Source organism: Syngnathus floridae, chromosome 10 (genome assembly GCF_059516105.1).
Source record: "Syngnathus floridae isolate MCC-2025c chromosome 10, RoL_Sflo_1.0, whole genome shotgun sequence".
NCBI lineage: Eukaryota > Metazoa > Chordata > Actinopteri > Syngnathiformes > Syngnathidae > Syngnathus > Syngnathus floridae.
This window is the reverse complement of record NC_142422.1, coordinates 13,571,491-13,591,864: the sequence shown is the minus strand read 5'-3', so window position 1 is coordinate 13,591,864 and position 20,374 is coordinate 13,571,491. Positions and strand designations below refer to the sequence as shown.

The 20,374-nt window shown below is 43.7% G+C and overlaps 2 protein-coding genes across 10 annotated transcripts in view; both read right to left on the bottom strand.

Annotated features, from left to right (window-relative positions):
• Nucleotides 1–2,175: 2,175 nt before the first annotated feature.
• Nucleotides 2,176–11,939, bottom strand: abhd16a (abhydrolase domain containing 16A, phospholipase). 4 transcript variants are annotated; one of them, XM_088386695.1, is made up of 21 exons: nucleotides 11,808–11,915; nucleotides 11,607–11,731; nucleotides 10,696–10,752; nucleotides 10,516–10,582; nucleotides 8,159–8,230; nucleotides 7,893–7,978; nucleotides 7,746–7,819; nucleotides 7,433–7,528; nucleotides 7,238–7,352; nucleotides 6,990–7,097; nucleotides 6,857–6,920; nucleotides 6,729–6,778; nucleotides 6,489–6,612; nucleotides 6,283–6,387; nucleotides 4,199–4,262; nucleotides 4,067–4,123; nucleotides 3,856–3,933; nucleotides 3,701–3,777; nucleotides 3,399–3,497; nucleotides 3,276–3,322; nucleotides 2,176–2,996 (listed from the first exon to the last, which is right to left on the bottom strand). In XM_088386695.1, the coding sequence occupies exons 1-21, from the start codon at nucleotides 11,851–11,853 to the stop codon at nucleotides 2,898–2,900; spliced, it is 1,710 nt and encodes a 569-aa protein (XP_088242821.1). In that variant the 5' UTR covers nucleotides 11,854–11,915; the 3' UTR covers nucleotides 2,176–2,897. The 4 variants fall into 4 exon arrangements, 2 of the variants coding, with proteins under 2 accessions (XP_088242821.1, XP_088242822.1); XR_015860743.1 differs by having other exon boundaries at nucleotides 2,845–2,996; nucleotides 3,399–3,522; nucleotides 11,808–11,928; XM_088386696.1 differs by having other exon boundaries at nucleotides 11,607–11,939.
• Nucleotides 11,940–12,087: 148 nt separating this feature from the next.
• g6fl (g6f-like) overlaps nucleotides 12,088–20,374 on the bottom strand; it is a 52,732-nt gene continuing 44,445 nt past the window's right edge. For 4 of the 6 annotated variants that reach the window (XM_088386699.1, XM_088386698.1, XM_088386702.1 and 1 more), the window contains 4 exons: nucleotides 13,532–13,663; nucleotides 13,330–13,403; nucleotides 13,157–13,183; nucleotides 12,088–12,841 (listed from right to left, as the gene is read on the bottom strand). In XM_088386699.1, the coding sequence (XP_088242825.1) occupies nucleotides 12,794–12,841; nucleotides 13,157–13,183; nucleotides 13,330–13,403; nucleotides 13,532–13,663 (281 nt within the window). In that variant the 3' untranslated portion in view covers nucleotides 12,088–12,793. Of the gene's footprint in view, nucleotides 12,842–13,156; nucleotides 13,184–13,329; nucleotides 13,404–13,531; nucleotides 13,664–15,060; nucleotides 19,479–20,374 lie in introns of those variants that run through there. The other 2 variants (XR_015860745.1, XM_088386700.1) reach the window with 2 other exon arrangements.

Genomic DNA, 20,374 nt, shown 5'->3' with positions numbered 1-20,374 from the left:
AGAAAATAAAATGTGTTGAAAAAGTGTCCCCAGTGATTAAACTACAAGACACAGCAAACAGTGACTAAAAGTTGAAGAACATCTTTAATATCTTTTTTTTATAGTCTCGGGCGCAAAGGTGCTGTTATGGGATATACACTGCTCAGAATAATTATAGGAACACTTTGAAAACACATCAGATTTCAATGGTGAAAAAACAAATTTTGATATCTATACTGATATGGACAGATTAATGTTTTAGGAACAAAAGGATGCCACATCTTTTGATGGAAATAAAAGTATTCAGCCTACAGAGGGCTCAGTATATAGACATCCCAAAAATCTAAGTGAAAAAATCCAATTTGCCTAAATTCAATTTCTGCAACTCAAAATTCTTTTCAATATCTTGTATGCATGCTTGACAATGTCGCGGCATGCGCCTAATGAGAACGACAGATGGTGTCTGATGCAATGTCCTCCCAGATTTGTCTAAGGGCATCAGTGAGCTCCTGTAAAGTCTGAGGAGCAACCTGGCAGCGTCTGATGGACCGAAACATTATGTCCCAGAGGTGTTCTATCGGGTTTAGATCAGGTGATTGTGAGGGCCATTCAATTGTGTCAATTCCTTCAGCCTCCAGATACTGTCTGCATACTCTTGCCACATGAGGCCGGACATTGTTGTGGATCAGGAGGAACCCAGGACCTACTGCACCAGCGTAGGGTCTGACCATGGGTGCAAGGATTTCATCCTGATACCTAATGGCAGTCAGACTGCCGTTCTCTAGCCTGTAGAGGTCTGTCCGTCCCGCCATGGAAATGCCTCCCCAGACCATCACTGACCCACCACCGAACCCGTCATGCTGAATGATGTTGCAGGCAGCATAGCTTCTCCAGATCTTTTCACGTCTATCACAGGTGCTCTCATCTGTGAAAAGCACAGGGGGCCAGTGGTGGACTTGCCAATTCTGGTGTTCTATGGCAAATACCAGTCGAGCTCCATGCTGCTGAGCAATGAGCACAGGGCACACTACAGGACGTCGTGCCCTGAGGCCACCCTCGTGAAGTATGTTTCTGACTGTTTGGGCAGAGACATTCACACCAATAGCCTGCTGGAGGTCATTCTGTAGGGCTCGGGCAGTGCTCAACCTGTTCCTCCTTGAACAAAGCAGCAGATATCGGTCCTGCTGATGGAATGAGGACCGTCTACTCTCCTAGAGTAACTGCCTGTCTCCTGGAATCTCCTCCATGCTCTGGAGATTGTCCTGGGAGACACATCAAATCTTCTTGCAACAGCATGCATGGATGTGCCATCCTGGAGGAGTTGGACAATCTGCGCAACTTCAGGAGGGTTAAGAAATTGCCGCATGCTCCCAGTCGTGATAATGACTCTAGCTAAAGCCAACACTTGTGGAAAAACTGTTAAAAAAGATCAAGAGGGTGGAACTTGAAATGGCCTCCACCTGCAAAAGCAGTCCTGTTTTGGGGACCATCTCATTGTTGCCCCTCTAGTGCACCTGTTGTTAATTCCATCAATACCAATGCAGCTGAAACTGATTAACAACCCCCTCTGCCACGTACCTGACAAAAACCTTATCAGAAATGTCTAATTGAATTCATGCCATTCCCTGATAAAAAACTGTTCTTTTAATCTTTTTTGAGCAGTGTATTTCTATGATGAGACACTTTGCACCGATGGTGTTCTTGTAAGATTTTTTTTTTTTTTTACTTTTTAATGGCTTTATTGACATAACACATACATACAAAAAAAAAAAAAAAAGAAAACAGGTCGGGACAGAGTGGGTAACGGGTAGGGGAGTGATATGATATGGGGGTGTGGTGTGAGTTGGGAGTTTATTGCAAGCATAAGGTAAAAGATAAGTACATAAACATATAAAGTCAACAAATAACCTTCAACAATGACAAAATAAATGACGAGAGGCCCATATAGTATGGGGAAGAAAAGTACAATTTGCAATTTGATGTCATAATGATAATAGCAATAAGAATACAATGTGGAATATATTAATACGTGTAAGAATAGTACATCCTAAAAATAGTCAATAAATAATAGTCATTGAGGCCAGACTGCTTCACCCACATACCTGCCCTGCTTCCTATTTTCTTTGTGTGTTTCCTTATATTTTCTCAATTCTTTCTCAGTGTCAACTTTTTAACCAGCCAAAAACTACAAAACAATTGCCTTGATTATTCAAAGACTTTATTCAGCAAATTTAGCAATTTGATAACACGTCCAGAATAACAGAATGGAGGATTTTCTTCTCCCAAGCAGGGGGGTGGAAAATTTCTTAAAACAACTTACCGTAATTTCCGGACTATAAGCCGCGACTTTTTTTCCAAAATTTTGAACCCTGCGGCTTCTAGTCAGGTGCGGCTTATGTAAGATTTTTTTCGTGATTTTTGTGATGACTTGATCGCTTTTATACACTCGTAAAAAGGCTGTGGACCACTGTTGTGCGGTATCTTGCAGAAAAAAACAACAAATAAACTACTATTTTGAAACACTTTGACTGCTGCTTATTAATGTCAAGGTATGCTATTAAAACTTTTAAAAAGCTTTCTGTGTCCAGTCTTTCTTTGTTAATAACTCGCGTGCACAATTCCGTGTTGCTGCGGTACTACTGCTGCGTCACAGGCAATGTTTAGAAAGACATGTTAAAGTATGTTATTCAAACTTTAAAAAGGCTTTCTGTGTACTGTCTTTCTTTGCAAAAAACTCGTGTGCACGTGCGGCTTATAGTCCGGTGCGGCTTATGTAAGAAAAAAACTAAAATATCCCCGTATTTTAGCTGGTGCAGCTTATAGTCCGGTGCGGCTTATAGTACGGAAATTACGGTAGTTTAGTGCTACACTTAAAAGAAAAAAAAAAACCACATGGTGCTGAGGGTGAGGCCATTTTCCTAGTACGTTTTCCTAAAACACTCCCGCGGGGGTTGAAACTCGGAGGCGGGGAGCGGTGTACAGTGTGTCGTATCCAAGATTCTCACGTGCTTGCGAGCCTTACGGGAGGGGAAGAAAAATAATAAATTATTTTCCAATTCTCACTTTTTCCTTTTGTGACCAGAGGTGAACGGATGGAGGGGAAGCATAGCGCAAGTCGTAATTGACGGCTCGCCTCTCCTTTCATGTTAAATTACTTCAATAAGCCAGGCTGGCTGCCAAGGAAGTATATTACGGCAGGCGGGAGAGCCCAGATCGCAGGTGAGATGGTTCCCATGGCGACAGAGAGGATTAAAAAAATAAACAATTTGAGTGCTGACTGTGTGGCATGATCTTACCAGGAAGAGAGCCAGATGTTGCTTCTCTTCTGTGGTCAAGTCCTCACCTGGGGAGAACAGAAGAGGATGTCACCTGGCTGCGCTGACGATGAGGATGATAGTGGAGGACGCCGACGCACTTACCGACATTCCAGGGAAACTCAACCTCCTTGAGCGCATGATACGACTCAAGTACAGTGTCGCACCAGTCGTCGTCCACCTTGTAGCCGTTGTACACCGTTGCTCCATGCCAAACAACAGTTCCATTCTTTTAGCCATTTCGGTAGCATTAGCATTTTGGACATTTTGGCAGTTTTGGTCTGCCTTGCTGTTCATTTGCAGTGTAACTAACAACAGTTGTACCTAAATAGTTGTTCAAAACATGTCTTTAACTTCAAAGTTAAATAAAAGTGACGTCAATCTGTGAATAAATAATCGTTCCTTACCTGCCAATTCGGGACTGCCGCAAGTCAGCCAATCTTTGACCACAGTGACCGCTTCATAGGTCATTATTTTGGGATACCTGGAGAGGTCACAAATAAAAGGTCCAAGCGACGGCATAATGCTGCACGGGTGGCACGCAGGAACGGCGGGCGCTAACCTGAAAGTCAGCAGATTGAGCACGAGGTCGTTTCCTCGGTTGGACACGATGTGCTGACAATTGAAGTTCGGCATAGGACTTGGAAAATCAGACCCAAAAATAGACAAAAGTGCAGCCCGATCATTCATAAACACTTGCAGGTTTCTCATTATGTGTTAGATGTATTTTCATTCAAAAATCTATTTTTTAAAAATTGGGGAGAATGCCTCACCGTGTGGCCATGATCTCATCTCTGCTCCTCCGCACAAGCAGCACAGGCCCCTGGTATCTGCGGCGAGCCAACGCGCACGTGTCACAACGGCTCAATGGATGCTTTTCCCCAAAACCATTTTGGCGGACTCACTTGAGAAGCTGCTCGGAAACGTTGAGGTTGAGGTACTGTCGCACCGCGTACTGCACCAGCGGGCCTGATGCGCAACACAAGCAGGCACATATGATTAGCTAGATAGTTTGAGCTATGCCGTTATATTGGCCTTCCCTTCTCAATGACACTCTTTGCACATATATTGGTTTCAGTTAAGACCGCACACAGGCTAGGCAGAGTCGCCCCCTTGTTGGTGGGTGGCCAAGAGTATAAGAGTAGCAATCCCGGAGGAGGGGGTTAGATCTTCTTCCGCAACCCAACAGAGAAGGCTACGCAAGTGTAGTCGATCTTTCTGGCATACATGAAATAGTTAGACTGAGAAGGCAGCCTCCTGGGAATGACTTAGCATAGCGAGCATTATACAGTTAAGGACAAAATTATTAGCCCCCCCTTTGAAAATGTCATTATTTTTTGAATATTTCCTGACTGCTACTTACTAGAGCAATGACATTTTAGCACAGCATTTATGAGCAGATCAGATTTATTAGGAAACCTTCATTCCACATAATTTTGCTCAGAAGCAGAACATTACATACAAAACCAAAAAATACCATGGTCAAAATTATTAGCCCTGTGGGAGTAATGGTTGATCTGTTGAGTTATATTCCAAAACACTGGTCTAACAAGTTGTTAAAACTTTGCCAAGCTCTCAATGATTGACCTGAAATCAAATCTAGAGGTTGCTTTTAATATTACGCTTGGCTGAAGTTTACCTGTGGTTCACATTAGTCTGCAATCATGGTGAAAGGAAAAGAAATTAGTCTTGACTTAAGAAAAAGAATTGTTGATGCTCACAAGGAAGGAGAAGGTTGTACAAGTATATCAAAGCAATTCAAAGTCTCAAGAACTGCAGTCAGAAGCATTATAAAGAAGTTCAAGGAATTTCACACAGTACAGAACAACAAAGGCAGAGGCAGGAAGCGAAAGATTTCAAAATCTTTGGAAAGAACGGTAGTCAGAGATGTATCGAAAGATCCACGAACAACTGCCAAGACACTAGTTAATGACTTGGGGAAGTCTGGAATAGATGTCTCAAGGAAGACAGTCACAAGAGCCCTGCACAGAAATGGTCTGCGAGGGTGCAGACCAAGAGGAACTCCACTCCTTCAAGAGAGACACCTTTAAGCGAGATTGCAGTATGCTCGGGACAACATGGAGAAAGGTGATCAATATTGGAAGCGTGTTCTGTGGTCAGATGAGACTAAACTGGAGCTGTTTGGTCACCGAGATGTAGCCTTTGTTTGGAGTCAGAAGGGAGAAGCATACAACCCTAAGAACACTGTCCCGACTGTAAAACACAGAGGTGGGAGCATTATGCTTTTAGAGTGCTTCAGTGCAGCTGGCACTGGGAATCTTGTCAGGATAGAAGGAATCATGAAGAAAGAAGATTATGAGAAGATTTTGAGGGAAAACCTTAAACAGTCTGCTTCGAAGCTGGGTTTTGGTCGTCGTTTTGTTTCAGCATGACAATGACCCGAAACATACATCAATAATGGTGAAGGAATACCTTCAGAAGAGCAAAGACAATGTTCTGAAGTGGCCTGCACAAAGCCCAGATTTAAACCCCATCGAAAACTTATGGAAACAATTGAAGACCAGAGTTCACGTCAGACGACCATCAAACCTGGAGGAACTTGAGAGAGTTGCCAAGGAAGAATGGGCTGCAATTCCTCAGACCTGTCTTAAGCTTGTTGAGAACTATACAAAACGACTGCAAGCTGTTGTCCAGCAAAAAGGATACACAATTGACTATTGATGTTAGGGGGGGCTAATAATTTTGACCATGGTATTTTTTGGTTTTGTATGTAATGTTCTGCTTCTGAGCAAAATTATGTGTAATAAAGGTTTCCTAATAAATCTGATATGCTCATAAATGCTGTGCTAACATTTCATTGCTCTAGTAAGTAGCAGTCGAGAAATATTCAAAAAATAATGAAATTTCCAAAGGGGGGCTAATAATTTTGTCCTTAACTGTAGATACAAGAACCGGGACAAAATGTAACACAGACGTTAGTACAACGTAATGCTAATGGGGGACACAAGCAACCTGTGTAAACACTCACACCAGCTTCCAGGCATGGCCTTGAGGGCCAAAGGTAGAAGGTCATCGAATGTGGCATCCAGCACTACCGATTGGATCTCGGGGTAGGACATCGCCGCCCAACTCGCTACAGAGAAATGGTGGGGGGGGGGGGGGGGCATTTTTTATATTGCGGTTCATGGTGAGCAGCCGTTTTTTTTTAATGCTCATTGATGACGATTGCGCAACCTGTGAACCCGCCTATGGACCAGGCGTAAATGACAATGTTACACAGAGGAAACCGCAGTTTGTGCAAGGCGAACTGGATGACGGCGTCCATGGCGTTGGCCTCATTCTGAGGGAGGGGCACCCCCTGCAACACAAAAAAAGGCGCCTTGGACTTGGGCCTTAGATCACAGCGTTTCTCTCTCATTTCATTCATTCACTCTGCTGGATTCCCAACACGCCGAGAGAACAACGAGAGCTTACGGTGCTGCCTCCGAAGCCTGGATGGTTCCAGCCCAGGACGGAGTAGCCGTCTGAGGAGGGCGGCAAAGGAAATACGGCTCAATCGGGTGCAAAACAGGAAATGCTGAATAGCCACAACAAGGTCTCACCCTCCAGCGGGGTGTACATGCACCCCACCTCGTAGAAGCCGGCGTTGCCCTCACAACAGATGACCTGGGGGTACAAGAAAACTTACCCATGACTCACACGTGCACACACACACGCACGCACAGAGAAATTTACCAGCGTTTGGGCCTTGACTCTGTCTGTTTGTTTGTCCCTGCGGTCCACAAACATTGTGTCAATCTGGTTACCGTCGCAGGCCAGCAGCTTGTTTCTCTGGCCGTCAAACTGCGAGTGATGGTTTTTTTTTATTTAGTGGAATAAGTTGACAACATGTTACGGATCCATATAGTCATTTCCATTCTGCATCAAACACCATTGATTCTAAAAAGATTCAAAGTCAACCTTTGTAGCTCCCACTGCGTTACCTTCTCGACCAGCTTGGCCTGGCCTTCCTCCAGCATGGGCCTCATGGCTTTCTGCAGCAGTCCCACCGAGCCCGGGTACAGCATCCTCCTCCCGAAGGTGTGCACCATGAGGTAACTGCAACACATGCCAAATAGTCAGCATGCGCCGTTGTGCAAAAATTTGAAAATTGAAGCCCAACGGGCAAAAACAAACACCTGACGACGTGGTAGGCAAAGGTGCGCAAGGAGCACAGCCCGTTGTCCACTTGGGGCTGGTGCTTCAGCAGGGAGACGCTGGGCTTTGTTGACTTCCTGTCACACACGTGGTGGAAATCAAAGCAAGGAGCCAAAGACACGTTACAAAAAAAAAAAAAAATCAAAATCGGATCGAGTCAATTCCTTTGCGCTGTAAGTTGGTGTAACGTTGTGGCCATTTGACATGTCACTATTTAGAAGTAGTTGCAATTGTGTTCATCAAATTGTATGTAGCATAAGTTACTAGTGGTAACGATAATTGATATCAACTTACGGGTTGCTGACTTCGGTCCAGCTGAAATCTACAGGCCAGTAAGAAAAGTCAAAGTTGTAGCATCGCAACTTCTTCTACAAGAAAGCCAAAGGCAGAAATTGAGTCATCTTTCATTCTCAATCCCTGACCGAAAATGCACCGGCTCACCTTGTTGTTAGGCAACTGATTCTTCATTGCCTCGTCCAAAATGCAAAGGAACTCAAGATACTCAGCGTTCTTCAATCTTCCCAAGCCTCGAGGGAGGAAAACGGGTAGATCATACAGTGGCGCCTCACCGTACGAGTTCCAGGATTGTTTTACAGGAGCGGTACAGCATCCTTTTAACAGCTTGGTATCTTTTTTTTTTTTTTTTTTTGGGCTAAAGTTGTGAAAAGAACCATCGGCATATGCAGTGTGTATCTGTGCGACCTCACCTCGAAGACACGCCACGCCGAGAAGACACAGCAGCGTCGTCGCCACATACTGACTCGCACTGCAGATGTAGCCTAAAAAAACACACGAGCAATCGATGTCACGAGGATTCAATTATTTGTGCTAGTGCCCGTGTCAATTTGTGCTAGCTAATGCTATTGTGCCTCACGTCAAAGTGTTTTATGCTCAGGTTCGATCGAACCCAGGTTAAGAACCACTGCGCTAGAAGCATGTCGTTGACGCCTTTTGATCTTTTTGCCGCTATTTTGTGGTTCAGGAGTTGTCGGTTATACGTGGCGAGTCTTGGTCCCTGTCCCCTACAATTAGCGAGGGTTCACTTGCCTTTCTCCTTGAACAGTTAAGCAGAGGTGGTCCTGGCTACTTTGGTGCCCTGCACGAGCGAACCATCAAAATTGTGTGTACATTTATCACATAACCCAATTCATTGCATGTAGATACGTATTATTATTTTTATGAATGAAATACAATTTATTTATTTATTTTCCTCTCCGGCCTCTGCTGTCCCCCACCGGCAACCACCCTCTTGCCTGCTAGGAGCAGGGGAGGGAGAGAGAGAGAGAGAGAGAGAGAGAGAGAGAGAGAGAGAGAGAGAGAGAGAGAGAGAGAGAGAGAGAGAGAGAGAGAAAGTTGAGAGAAAGTTGAGAGAGGAGAGGAGACAGAGACACAGAGAGACACAGAGAGAGACACAGAGAGAGAGAGAGAGAGAGAGAGAGAGAGAGAGAGAGAGAGAGAGAGAGAGAGAGAGCGAGAGTTGAGAGAGAAAGCTGAGAAAGTTGAGAGGAGACAGAGACACAGAGAGAGAGAGAGAGAGAGAGAGAGAGAGAGAGAGCGCGCGTGAGAGAGCGAGACAGCGAGAGAACAGATTTAAGATGGAACACTGAGCGAGAAAACTGGCATTTTTTTTTTCTTTTCTTGAGAGCGCTTGTGCACTGCCACATGGATTGCGCCCTGGGCGGTTGGTCGTTCATATTGCCCATAGCCCCCCCTAGGGAGAAGAAAACATTTCTCGCGTCCCCCCACCCTCCTCATGTTATTAACATTAAAGAAAACAAAATATATGTAAATAAAAAAGAAAGATCAACTTACAATAAAGAATAACTATTAATAACATTGTTTTTTAGTCTGTGACAGAACAGATTCAATGTGCATCACTTTGCCTGAAATTAAAAATAAATTACAATTATTTAAACTATAAACATTCTTGACCAACTGCCATTTTATGCTGGAAAAAATACAATAAAATAATAATAAACATACATAATATTAAATTAAATAACAGCAATAAATAATATTCAATTTAAAGTAATCAGCAACATCAGGAGCACAATATATAAAACATTTTAACCTACAAAACAAAAATGAATAAAACAATTTGTGCACAAAGTGAGGCAGCATGACTATATCCACGGCTGCAGGTAGTATCAGCTCATCTGCAATGGTGTTTTTTTCTTGCACTGAGCAATTTGGTACGCTGCTTTATATGATGCTTACAGTGCATGTTTATTGACTGAAGTAGCATTCACAAAGTGGGATGATTGTTGGCAATATTCAGCCCGTTTTCATTGAAAAACCTCAAGCATCTTATCAGCGTGATTGGGGTGCAATGACTTTATAAGTGCCGCCTTAATTTATTTGGCTTCATACTGTCCGCTGCCATCATTGTAAGGCACAGTAAACCCACCGGTCTTTCCTCGTCTCCCATCGTAGTCGCACTGAAGCCGAGCGCTACGTACGCTTCGTCATAGTTCCTTGTCTTAGCTTTCGTATGACTCTCAATTCTCTTATCTCCGTCTCTCTCCGCCATTCTTTTCAACCCTGTTCAATATTTTCCATGGTGTCCCACTGCACTTTTTATCGCCTGCTCTGTGCTGTGTGTGCGTATGTTCCGTGCGCTCTAGAGCGACTACTCCTTGCGCACACTCTTCCAGTGATACCGCCACTGACTACAGTGGATGTCTAATTACCCTTTAATCTGGTACAGCCAAAAGAAAAGCATGTTCTCTGGTGTCACACGCGCCCCCCTTGGTATCGGGTGCGCCCCACTATTTGAGAAGCACTGCCATAGCCAAAACCGGCCCTGCAGTTAAGGCCGAATAAGCCTCTTATTGTTCAGTTAAGGCCTCATGTAAACATTGTTAAACTTACTTTATACTTGCATGGCAGTTCAGAATGATAAAAACAAATGATACTTTAAAATGTTGCCCGTAGAGTAAATTAAGTTTGAATGATAGCCACAGTTTGACCTTGACAAACTGAATCTTGCCATTTCCATTATTTACTATGGAAAATGCATATGTATTGGAAAAAAAAGTAATATCGCATAGAAGTCTTTACTGACCTTTTCCATACAGAAAGCACAGCAATAAGGGAGAGCTATAGTAGCACAGATACCAGGCAGCTGAAGCCTGGAGGAAAAACAAACACATGAATCATTACTATCATCATAATCCACATTTTTTTCCAGGGTGGCCCAAATATTCCACACCAAATAAATTCATGTTGGAATACGCTTACTGACACAGCCAAGAATTCTGTCTGCGTGCTTCTCCAAGGTCCCCGGCTGGTAGTTCCATCCCTGAACAAAGAAAAAAAAAAAAAAAGTAAACCATCGACATACAAACACTATTTGTTGCTATTAAAAACTGGTCCAATCTAATCTAAATTGACGTATCCTCGCAGTCCCCCAAATCATGAAATGAGTCAAAAGGGGCCGCCTCAATGGGCATTTCAAAACATTAATTAAAAACTCATTTGCTTAGGCAAGAGTTCTAGTAGGACCTGATTGCTTTATTTATTTATTAGTTTGTATTTCATTGATTTAAAATGGAGTGGTTCTGTTATTAAATCGTTTGTATTTCATTGATTTAAAATAAAGTGGTTCAGTTAACAGAATCACTTCACGAGTCATTTTGCTAAAGAGTGATAAGTAAATAAGAACTGTCCGTCCCACTGTACCGCATATCATGCTAACGTTGTGGCAGTGTTGAACACACGCAGCTGTCTTTCCAAAAACGACTTCATTCCAAGACTACCAACAAGATTCTCACCATGAAACACCACATGAAAGACAAGTACAGACGCGTCCCCCCCCAACCGGGTGCCTGCTGGGTGAAACGCCTGCTCCTGCCACAAGATTAGCATTAATCGATGGCTTCATTGAGAACGTTTGCCAATCTGTGATTGTTTTATATGGAAGATAAACGGTAAAAAATATCACATGAAAATAAGGATAATGCTGCACGTTTTTTGTTTCATTCCTTATTCGAGCTGTTAACCTCTTTACGTAATGTCTGCAAGCGCAGGGTAAATGTTGCAGAGTTCCTCAATTAGCCAATCGACAGCGACATGCTTAGCTAATAGCCACCAAAACGCTTCTGCTTGTGGGCACAGCTGCATTGAAATGCAGGGAAAAGACGTGCATGCTCTTACCGTCCTTACTACTCGATCATAGGGCCAATACGGGAACGGGTGGTGATGAATTCTGTGCAGGTGAGGCCCGAAAACACAGCGAAGCCACATCCTAGCGGCCATACTTTCTGGATTACGACGGAATCCTGCGGTGGCCAAATTTTACCCAAGGCGAAGTCGGTCTGTTTCGTAATGAAAGGGTAAAATAGAAATGCAGCGCACCTTTTCCCAAAGAAAACCTACACGAAGTACAACAGAAAGCCAACATAATTAGAGGACATTGAAATGAAATCCTGTGGCAGACGTGAGGAACACGTCCTTATTTTATGACTGTCTGCCAACAACTGTGGCGAGTTACAAGTCATCAAAGCAAGAGACACCTTGACATCATGAAGGACAAATATATGTATGCGTTCAATTTTAATATACATTTAATTTAAATAGCTTGACTTTGGCTTTGAAGTGCCTGCATACAACAAGTGTAAAATAAAACGTACACACATCATTTATGATTGTGTTTAATTATGAAGCAAAATTATGGCATGTCACTTATATATATCAAAATACAAGAACTGCTTTAAACAGTGTGTGTGTGTGTGTGTGTGTGTGTGTGTGTGTGTGTGTGTGTGTGTGTGTGTGTGTGTGTGTGTGTGTGTGTGTGTGTGTGTGTGTGTAAGGGGTGCATACAATTTCTCCTCTAACACCCAGTCTGTTTAAAAAATCCCCCTTTGATCACGGCTATTGACATACAAGCAAATAAGCACCACTCTTGAGAACGTTTACACACTTGCGTGACATTTACAAGCCTATCCAAGAGCCAATTATAAAATCCAGTTATTGTGCTGCTCATAAAAGTAAGCCCCCCCCCCCGATGCACGCAGGCGAGCGGATGTGCCAGCAGCATGAGGGTGTCGTGTGCATGGAGCTGATCAGTTCAAGTGCTGAAAAGGGGGCACAAAGACAAACTTGCTATACGTCCCCCAAAGGAGTTTTTCACCTTTAGAGACGTACAGCCCACGCAATGTGAACAACACAGGCGAAGCGTTGCCTGTCAGCGCGTGATGCCATATTGTGCCACAGTGTCAAAGTGATAGTCTGTATGAAAAAAAAAATCCAGGGCACAAATGAAAAGCATACACACACATACACACACATACACACACATACACACACGCACGCGCGCACCGTGATGTAATGCTTCTCTTTGCTTAGCGCTCCAGTTCCTTGTAGACATCCTCTTGTCTTGACTTTAAATCCTGAAGGGCAGAAAATGGTGGGTAAAGGATGCCAACATAAAAAGCTTTGTTAACTGCACAGGAAATGCTTTAGGCAGATGTGACAAAAGTACTGTCACACTCGGTAATGTAGTCCAAGTGCAGATACTTGGGTTAAAAATAAGAATTAAGTCACCGCACACGTTTGCAATTCACCTATCCGTAGAGTTACTTGCGCTAGTATGCTAGCCAATACTTTTGATCACATATCTCCTGTGATAAAGGGGAATTGCCGCATTCGAAGTCCTCAACACAAAAGCATTTCCTTCTCTATGTGTCCGTTGCGCCATAACTCACCATATAGACCGACCCCTGCGGAAGAGCCTGTCGGGAAGGAGAGCAAAACAGCTTTAATGATCAACAGGAGAAATTGGAAGTAAAAGAGCAGTGAACAAAAAAAATGGAGACCAAAACCAATAACGAAAAAGAGGACAATTCACCAGGAGGGGAAAATGGTCAAGTTTCATCACCTGTCTGACATCTTCGGGATTCTCGTAGATGTTCTCGGTCTCACCCGAGTGAACGGACAGAGACTGCTCAATACCTGTAGGCAGGCACGCGCACGCACACGTGTATAGGAAGAGATGGGGTCAGATTCATCGGAACAACCCCAGATGATGTTGCGGGACGCATCTGTCAGAGCGAAGGAATGAAAGACGGCCGCAGACTCACCTTGACGGCAGTTGCGCTTCTGTTGCCATAGCAACACAGCCACGATGGCAGCAACCGGGGGCACCAGAAGTAATAAAGCCAGGAGAAGGAGGTGGACGGAAGAAGAGTGCGACGAGGGCGCCACGGCGCTCTCTGCCACAGAGAGAAAAATGAGAGAAAAACTTAAATTTCTAGGAGTCGACAAGTTGTTGCTCTGCCAATGGCCAAGGCAGCGGGTCGTGGGCCACAATTTAACTCAATATAAAAGACACCACGTCCCCACCTACCCTCCAGACACGTTACATGTATTTTCATCATGCGGCTGTCACTCATACGCGCAACGGGCACACGGGACGATGAAGGCGCTGTCAGACATCGATCTGACACGCACAAACACACACACTTTTGGTGATGTCACCAGTAAAGAAATAAAAAACACTAGCCAAGAGTTGGCATCATGGCAAACTGTAGCAACACCTCCTTTTATGACTTTCTTTCTTTGTCTTAAATTCTGCTACCTTGATGCAAACAAATAGCATTGATGCTTTAATCCAGTGTTTCCCAACCCTTTTTCATTCACGGCACACCTTTCCATTGGAAAAAATCTCGAGGCACACCACCAACAAAAATCTGTTAAGTGTTACACCAGCTTCTATATTAAAATCAGTTATATTTTAACGAAAGATGTAAAGTCCTATGCCTATATATGTATGAAGAGTCAAATAATTGAATAACATTAAATACTAAATGTTCTTTTAATTGTATTTCTTTTTTTAAATATAAGTGAGTTTTTTTAAAAATGTTTTAGACAGTCTAAGGAATATACTATTGAAAGTGATTGTCATTAAAATCCAAAAGAATCAACATGACTTTGTTTACTGTTTTAGACTAGCGCTATAAATATTGTGACAATAAGAACAAAGTCACATTTAAAGACGCTCTGCTGTTCTGACAGCAGCTGAGGTGTCTCGACTTGACTGTATATTTTATGTTGGTGAAAATTAACAATCCAGGTTCTCTGGTTGAATTGCATTATCTGATTTCCATCGGAACCCAAACGCACCACAACCGTCATAGCGTCTGTCACTGTTAGCGAAAGCACACAGCAACACACGTATGAACTGAATATGCGCCGATGCAATACAATCAGACCGACGCAACATGAAAGCTCAAGATTGTCCGATTCTCCATGCATGCACGATTAGCAAGTGGCTGGCCAGACCTTGCGCAAACTGACCAGTGGTTTGGTGATCCTGTTTGCAACGCGCTCCATAATTAATATTGGACAATCCCACGGCACAGCTGAACATCTCACAGCACACCAGTGTGCCGCGGCACAGTGGTCGGGAAACACTGCTTTAATCAACCGATGTTTGAACAAAAGCAGAGCAGCAATACATGCAGACTGACAATATAACTACGTATACTCACGGGCATCTATTCTTTAGCCTTGATGCAAACAAACAGCATCGGTGCTTTAATCAACCAATATTTGAACACAAGCAGTGTGGCAATACACGTAGACCGACAATATAACTACGTATACTCACGGGCATCTCGTCTTTAGCCTCTGCAAAAAACAAAACAAAAAAACAAAACAAAAAAACGACTGACAGCTGTTACAGAGTTGCTTGCAGTAGCTGTGAAAGTCTTCTCCGTTTTGTGTCTGCATGACGGTATTATACTGCCCCCGGGTGGCCAAGTCGAACACACCAGAAAATGCTACAATGAAATAACACCACTGAAAGTGTCCAATACTTTTCATTTTATTTGATTGCATTGTTACTCAATGCTTTGATGAAGTCCAATATTCAAGAGTGATATTTCCTCAATACAAGACATGATACCAAAAAGCCACTGAAGTTTTTCTGAGCAATATTGATGACTCGTTGCACCCCTGGAAAAAAATCCACCTTGTATGTAATTATGCTTAATAAAGGAAAATGTGTTTTTGGGAGTTTGCAAACATATTTTTTAAGGTTGTGTTAAACTTATAATCATATTAATATCTAGTATTGAAGTGCTCGTGTGGATTGGTGGGGGCCGAGGAATGTGCAGGCAAACTGCATGAACTTGTTTTCTTGGAAGTGTTGTGTATAGGCCCAGACAGGGAGTACCGGACGAGATAATCTCAAGGTCGGTGAGAAAGGAGAACAACAGCACATCTATGGGACTGGGCATCGAGGGGAAAACCCAACCGCCTGACCTCAGCGACACCTGGACGGGGAGGAGATGGCCATCCACCAATCATCTCACAATATTTTGCATGCTTTAATATTCATATTGTGTTTCTTTAAAACTGGGCAACCCGGAAGAATGTGTCGTCTTTTGGTGGTCACAAAAACGCACGAGTTTTAGTGTGAGGGACCCGGGACCCAGGCCTGTATTAGTGCGCTTTGTCAGGAATAAATAATTGGTAAATTTGGTCTAATTGATCTACTGGTCTTCTCTTTGACAGAACGAACTCGCAAAATTGTTAGGTGCGCCAGTGTGTGGATTAGGACATAGCAATTTATGTGTTAAGTGTTGATCGCAATTTGGAGTCAGATCAATAACTAGAATCCGTAACCTAACATTATGAATGCGTAATTTATGCAGGAGGTCCGTAACCTGGCAAAAGTGCGTTCCACTCAAGCGCCTCTGACAAATTTGAGCTGTCAAAGAAAGGACCCACCAGTGCCCCCCTGGCTCTGGGCGTCATAACCATTAACCGCTCCTCCGAGCCATTCATCATCACATGGGCTGCGCGAGCGCTAATTGATCGGCGAGTATGTGGCGAGGCGTTGCTAGTGCAAGGTGGCGCTGACCTGTGACTGTTCCCTGTGCCAGATTGAACATATGAATGATGCTAAGTGAGCGCAGAGCGCAGCCAAGCAGAAAGGCTTTGTATCTCTTTCGCCCGGTCGGCGAACCGTTTGGAATAAGCGCACAACGTTGAGCTGGTACGACGTCTCCTCATCACCGATAAGGTAAGCAGAATACCTGTTACTATAAGTCGAAATGCTGCAAATTGAAAGAGGAAATTTAAGAGGAGACTGTCGTTCAGATCAAATAAGGTGTGCATGATGTTAAGATACATACGGTGAATAAGTTTGGAACTTACGTGTGTAACGTGTACGGTAAAGTCAGGGACTTACGCGTACTAAGGATAGGTCAGGGACCTAGTGCTTCGTCGTGGCGGACAAGGGTGCGGTGACGATCGTATTCAAATAGCTGGGGTTAATAAAGAGATCCCCGAGGGGAAGTGAGGCCTCCTCAAAAAATATCCGGTGGTAACAGTTCCTCCTGTGAGAGATCAGACCGCTAAAATATCCAAAATGAACCAAATTGGGGGGAGAGTGTGTGTGCGCGCAGAGGATCCTCATGAGTGGGTGTGTGTATCAGTGTGTGTGAGTGAGATGTGTGTTCTATGGAAGAAATCAGTAATGGAGAATGTTTAGGAGGCTTTTGAGCGATAATAGGGAAATTGAGAAGTGTACAATGGTGTGTTTAAGTTGGTTAGAGAAACTAAGATGAGCAAGGTGTGGCAGTAGAGAAAATAGGGCGTGTGTGCAATAGAGAAAATAAGACGTGTGTGGCAGAAAGTTACTAGAACGGTGGCTTGATAGGATGAGAATAAGAGACAACAAATGTTGTGTAGAAGACATTGAAAGATGTCGAATGTGAACATGATGAAGGGCGCAACAGCAAAGTTGGCCTGCCCTTTGAGAAGTTGAGACTGATGAGCGTGCCTGCACTCGCGCGTAGTCGCGGGTCTGGGCTGTGCGCGTGGGCCTGTGCTATGCTTGTGCGGGCGGTGGGCCGGCATCATGATTGTTGCAGGAAATGGCCAGCCTGTAACCGGTCAACATTGATGCCGCGACCCCCCCCTCGCACGGGGGGGTGCTATGGCCCGGGCGGGGCAGGGACAGTGTGAGTTTCTCAGTGAATGTTTGAAGCAGTGAGATTGAAGGAATGTATATGCTGATGTGGAAGCGCAAATTGTGAATGGTATTGACCGATAGAAAGTGGCAAAGAAGCTACATGAGAGATGGATTGTGCGTGCGTGCGTGCGTGCGTGCGTGTGGATGCGTGTGTGTGTGTGTGTACGTGCGATTGTGTGCGCGCTCGGTGTGTGCGTTTATGTGCACACCCTGTGTGGGTGCAGGCGTGTGAGGAGGAAGACTGCATGGATCAGAGAATGTTCAAGAAAGGGGGGGGGCTAACTCGTAAATAATGAGGAGCTATTGGGAGTAACCTGTTTGTCCTTTCTTTAAGGTTAGGTTAAGTTAGCAACATGAGCGATTTAGAGGTTCAAAAGAAAGACAATTAAAAGAAAATAACATTTTTGATTTGGACAATTGCAGGCTAACAGGAGCATAGATTGTTTTTGTTTGTTTTTAAAGATATATTTAACAGTTTATCTCGGTGCAGTAAGGATATAGCAATTTTGAAAGACTTAAAATTAAAAGCAAAATTACATTTTAATTCTGACACATGCCAGCTAACATGAGGATGGCAAATAAATGAATAAATACTCGCTCAAATGCGGCATGTGTTTTAAATTGGGCGATAAGACATTCACTTTCAAGCACTATCATTTAGCGCTGCTGACAACAATAATTTATGAGATGGTAAACCAAGGAGGAGTGTCATAGTTGGAACACAGGCGCTGTATGACCTATAGATTGAACAATAACATTCACCGCATATACAACCATGTTGGTAGATTGTTAAATTACATTACAGTTTATTATAAAGGATTTCGGAACTTTATTTGATGATAAACACTGGAACGAGGATTTTAGCCGTGTTAATGGGTAGGGTGGATGGATTACTCAAAAAAAAAAAAAAAAAAAAAGCATTTGATAAGGGCGGCTTGATAGTAAGATGATGAGTGTGCGCAACTGATAGGATACAAAATGTTAATAGGAAGAGCGCAGCCAAGCAGAAAGGCTTTGTATCTCTTTCGCTTTACACCCTCTTCCTCACCTTTACTTTACCTCCAGCAGGATGGGGGGGTGTTAGAGCGGCGAGGTGGGTGGCACACCTAAGAAGTTCGACTTTACGTAATCTTATAACATATGGCTTCCGAGGCAAATTATGCACACGGCTGAAAAACAACAGCTGGGAAAGAAATTTGACATGCTGCTGAAAAAAAAAAGTTGTTTCTTCAACGAGTAGCATTGTTTGATTTAGAGCCGAACTGCTAGGACATTTATGTTGGAAAAAAGTTTCGAGATGATTAATCTTGGCCTATTTCTTGCGTGTGCCAAAAATGTGGCTTTTGAACCAGGGTGTGCAAATTTATTCTACCTACCATATCGAGAAGCAGATTTGGCCTTATCCTGCCAACAAACCAACAAAAACCTCCAGGGCTGATGTAATAAAACAAATTGTCATTTTTCCATAAAAGCTGTAAAAAGGTGAGCGTTATCCCAGGTGGCATCACCAGATAAAGTTAAAGTTAAAGTCCCAATGATCGTCACACACACATCTGGGTGTGGTGAAATTTGTCCTCTGCATTTAACCCAACCCTGTGTGATTTTGATCCATCCCCTGGGGGAGAGGGGAGCAGTGAGCAGCAGCGGTGCCGCGCTCGTGAATCATTTGGTGATCTAACCCCCCAATTCCAACCCTTAATGCTGAGTGCCAAGCAGGGAGGCAATGGGTCCCATTTTTATAGTCTTTGGTATGACCCGGCCAGGGTTTGAACCCAAAACCTTCCAGTCTCAGGGCGGACACTCTACCACTAGGCCACTGAGCTGGATGCCTTCCCTCTGATAAAAACGGCTGCTCAGATGTCATGCCGCTCCACGAGTGTCCATGACTTCCATGGCTGCTGTGTGAGTGATGCGTTGGACTGCTCTCAATTGGGGTGGGGGTGGGGTGGGGGTCATTTCGCTGTCACCTCCTCCCGTTCGCAAGCAGCCGCACAATAAGGCTGAACTATTGGAGGAGATATCCAAGGGTTCTGTTCGCGTACCAGCTAGAGAAGAAAAACGGTAACTTTTATTATGTCGCATAAATATAGTTACGATTTTGTCCAAAAAGAATGGGTCACATTAACTGCGAGGGGAGAGGCTCTGTTTGAGTGATTTAAATCAGTGGTCCCCAACCGTTTTTGCGCCACGGACCGGTTACGTGTCAGAAATATTTTCGCGGACCGGCCTTTATATATAGATATAATACATTTATTAAATAAATATTACATTTGTAATAAATACATAAATACGATTAAATAAAATGATACGCCTGGCATAAAAACAAGTATAAACGACATAAAAATAAAACTCACCATTACGTTGAATTAGTGGGAGCACTGAGCTTGTTTCTCAGAAACGAGCCGGTCCCATCTAGGCGTAATTGGAGACAATGACACCCGAAGTGGTTAAGGTTTGTCTTTTAATGCAGAATGCTTGGTCTCCATGTGCGGAAACAGTTTTGAAGGCTTCTTTGCCTCGTTAGCTAGCCTGTCGCCACATATTATGTAGGGTGGGCTTGGCGCGTCAGAGTCACCTGTGGCGATAAATCCATATTTTAAATAGGACTCCAGAAATGTTCTTTTAAATGCAGCTTTCCTTTTCTTAGAAGTCGTAGCCTCTTCTTCTTCCGTCTCCTCATTGGGCTTTTTTCCCTTTCCGAAGAAGCTTTCCAAACATCTCTGTTTCTTGCTCATTTTTGCTTGCTTCGCGGGCTCGACTGAGGTGACATGTCACGTGACCGAGACGAGCGTCTTGACCTGAACCGACGGATGTAATTGGGAGAGAATCGCCAATTTTTTTTATATTTTTCAAAACAAATTCTTACTCATTTTTGCTAGCTTTGCGGGCTCGACTGGGGAAACGTCACGTGACCGGGACGAGCATCTTGGCCTGAATTAAT

Bases quoted from the DNA above. Each gene is read 5' to 3' on its own strand.
- abhd16a (XM_088386695.1), bottom strand. From the start codon at position 11,853: ATGTTGGCTTTCTGTTGTACTTCGTGTAGGTTTTCTTTGGGAAAAG. The intron at 10,583-10,695 runs GTCAGTAAGCGT...TTTTTCCTCCAG, and splicing joins CAGACAGAATTCTTGGCTGT to GCTTCAGCTGCCTGGTATCT. The intron at 4,124-4,198 runs GTGAGTCCGCCA...GGCTCGCCGCAG, and splicing joins GTTTCCGAGCAGCTTCTCAA to ATACCAGGGGCCTGTGCTGC.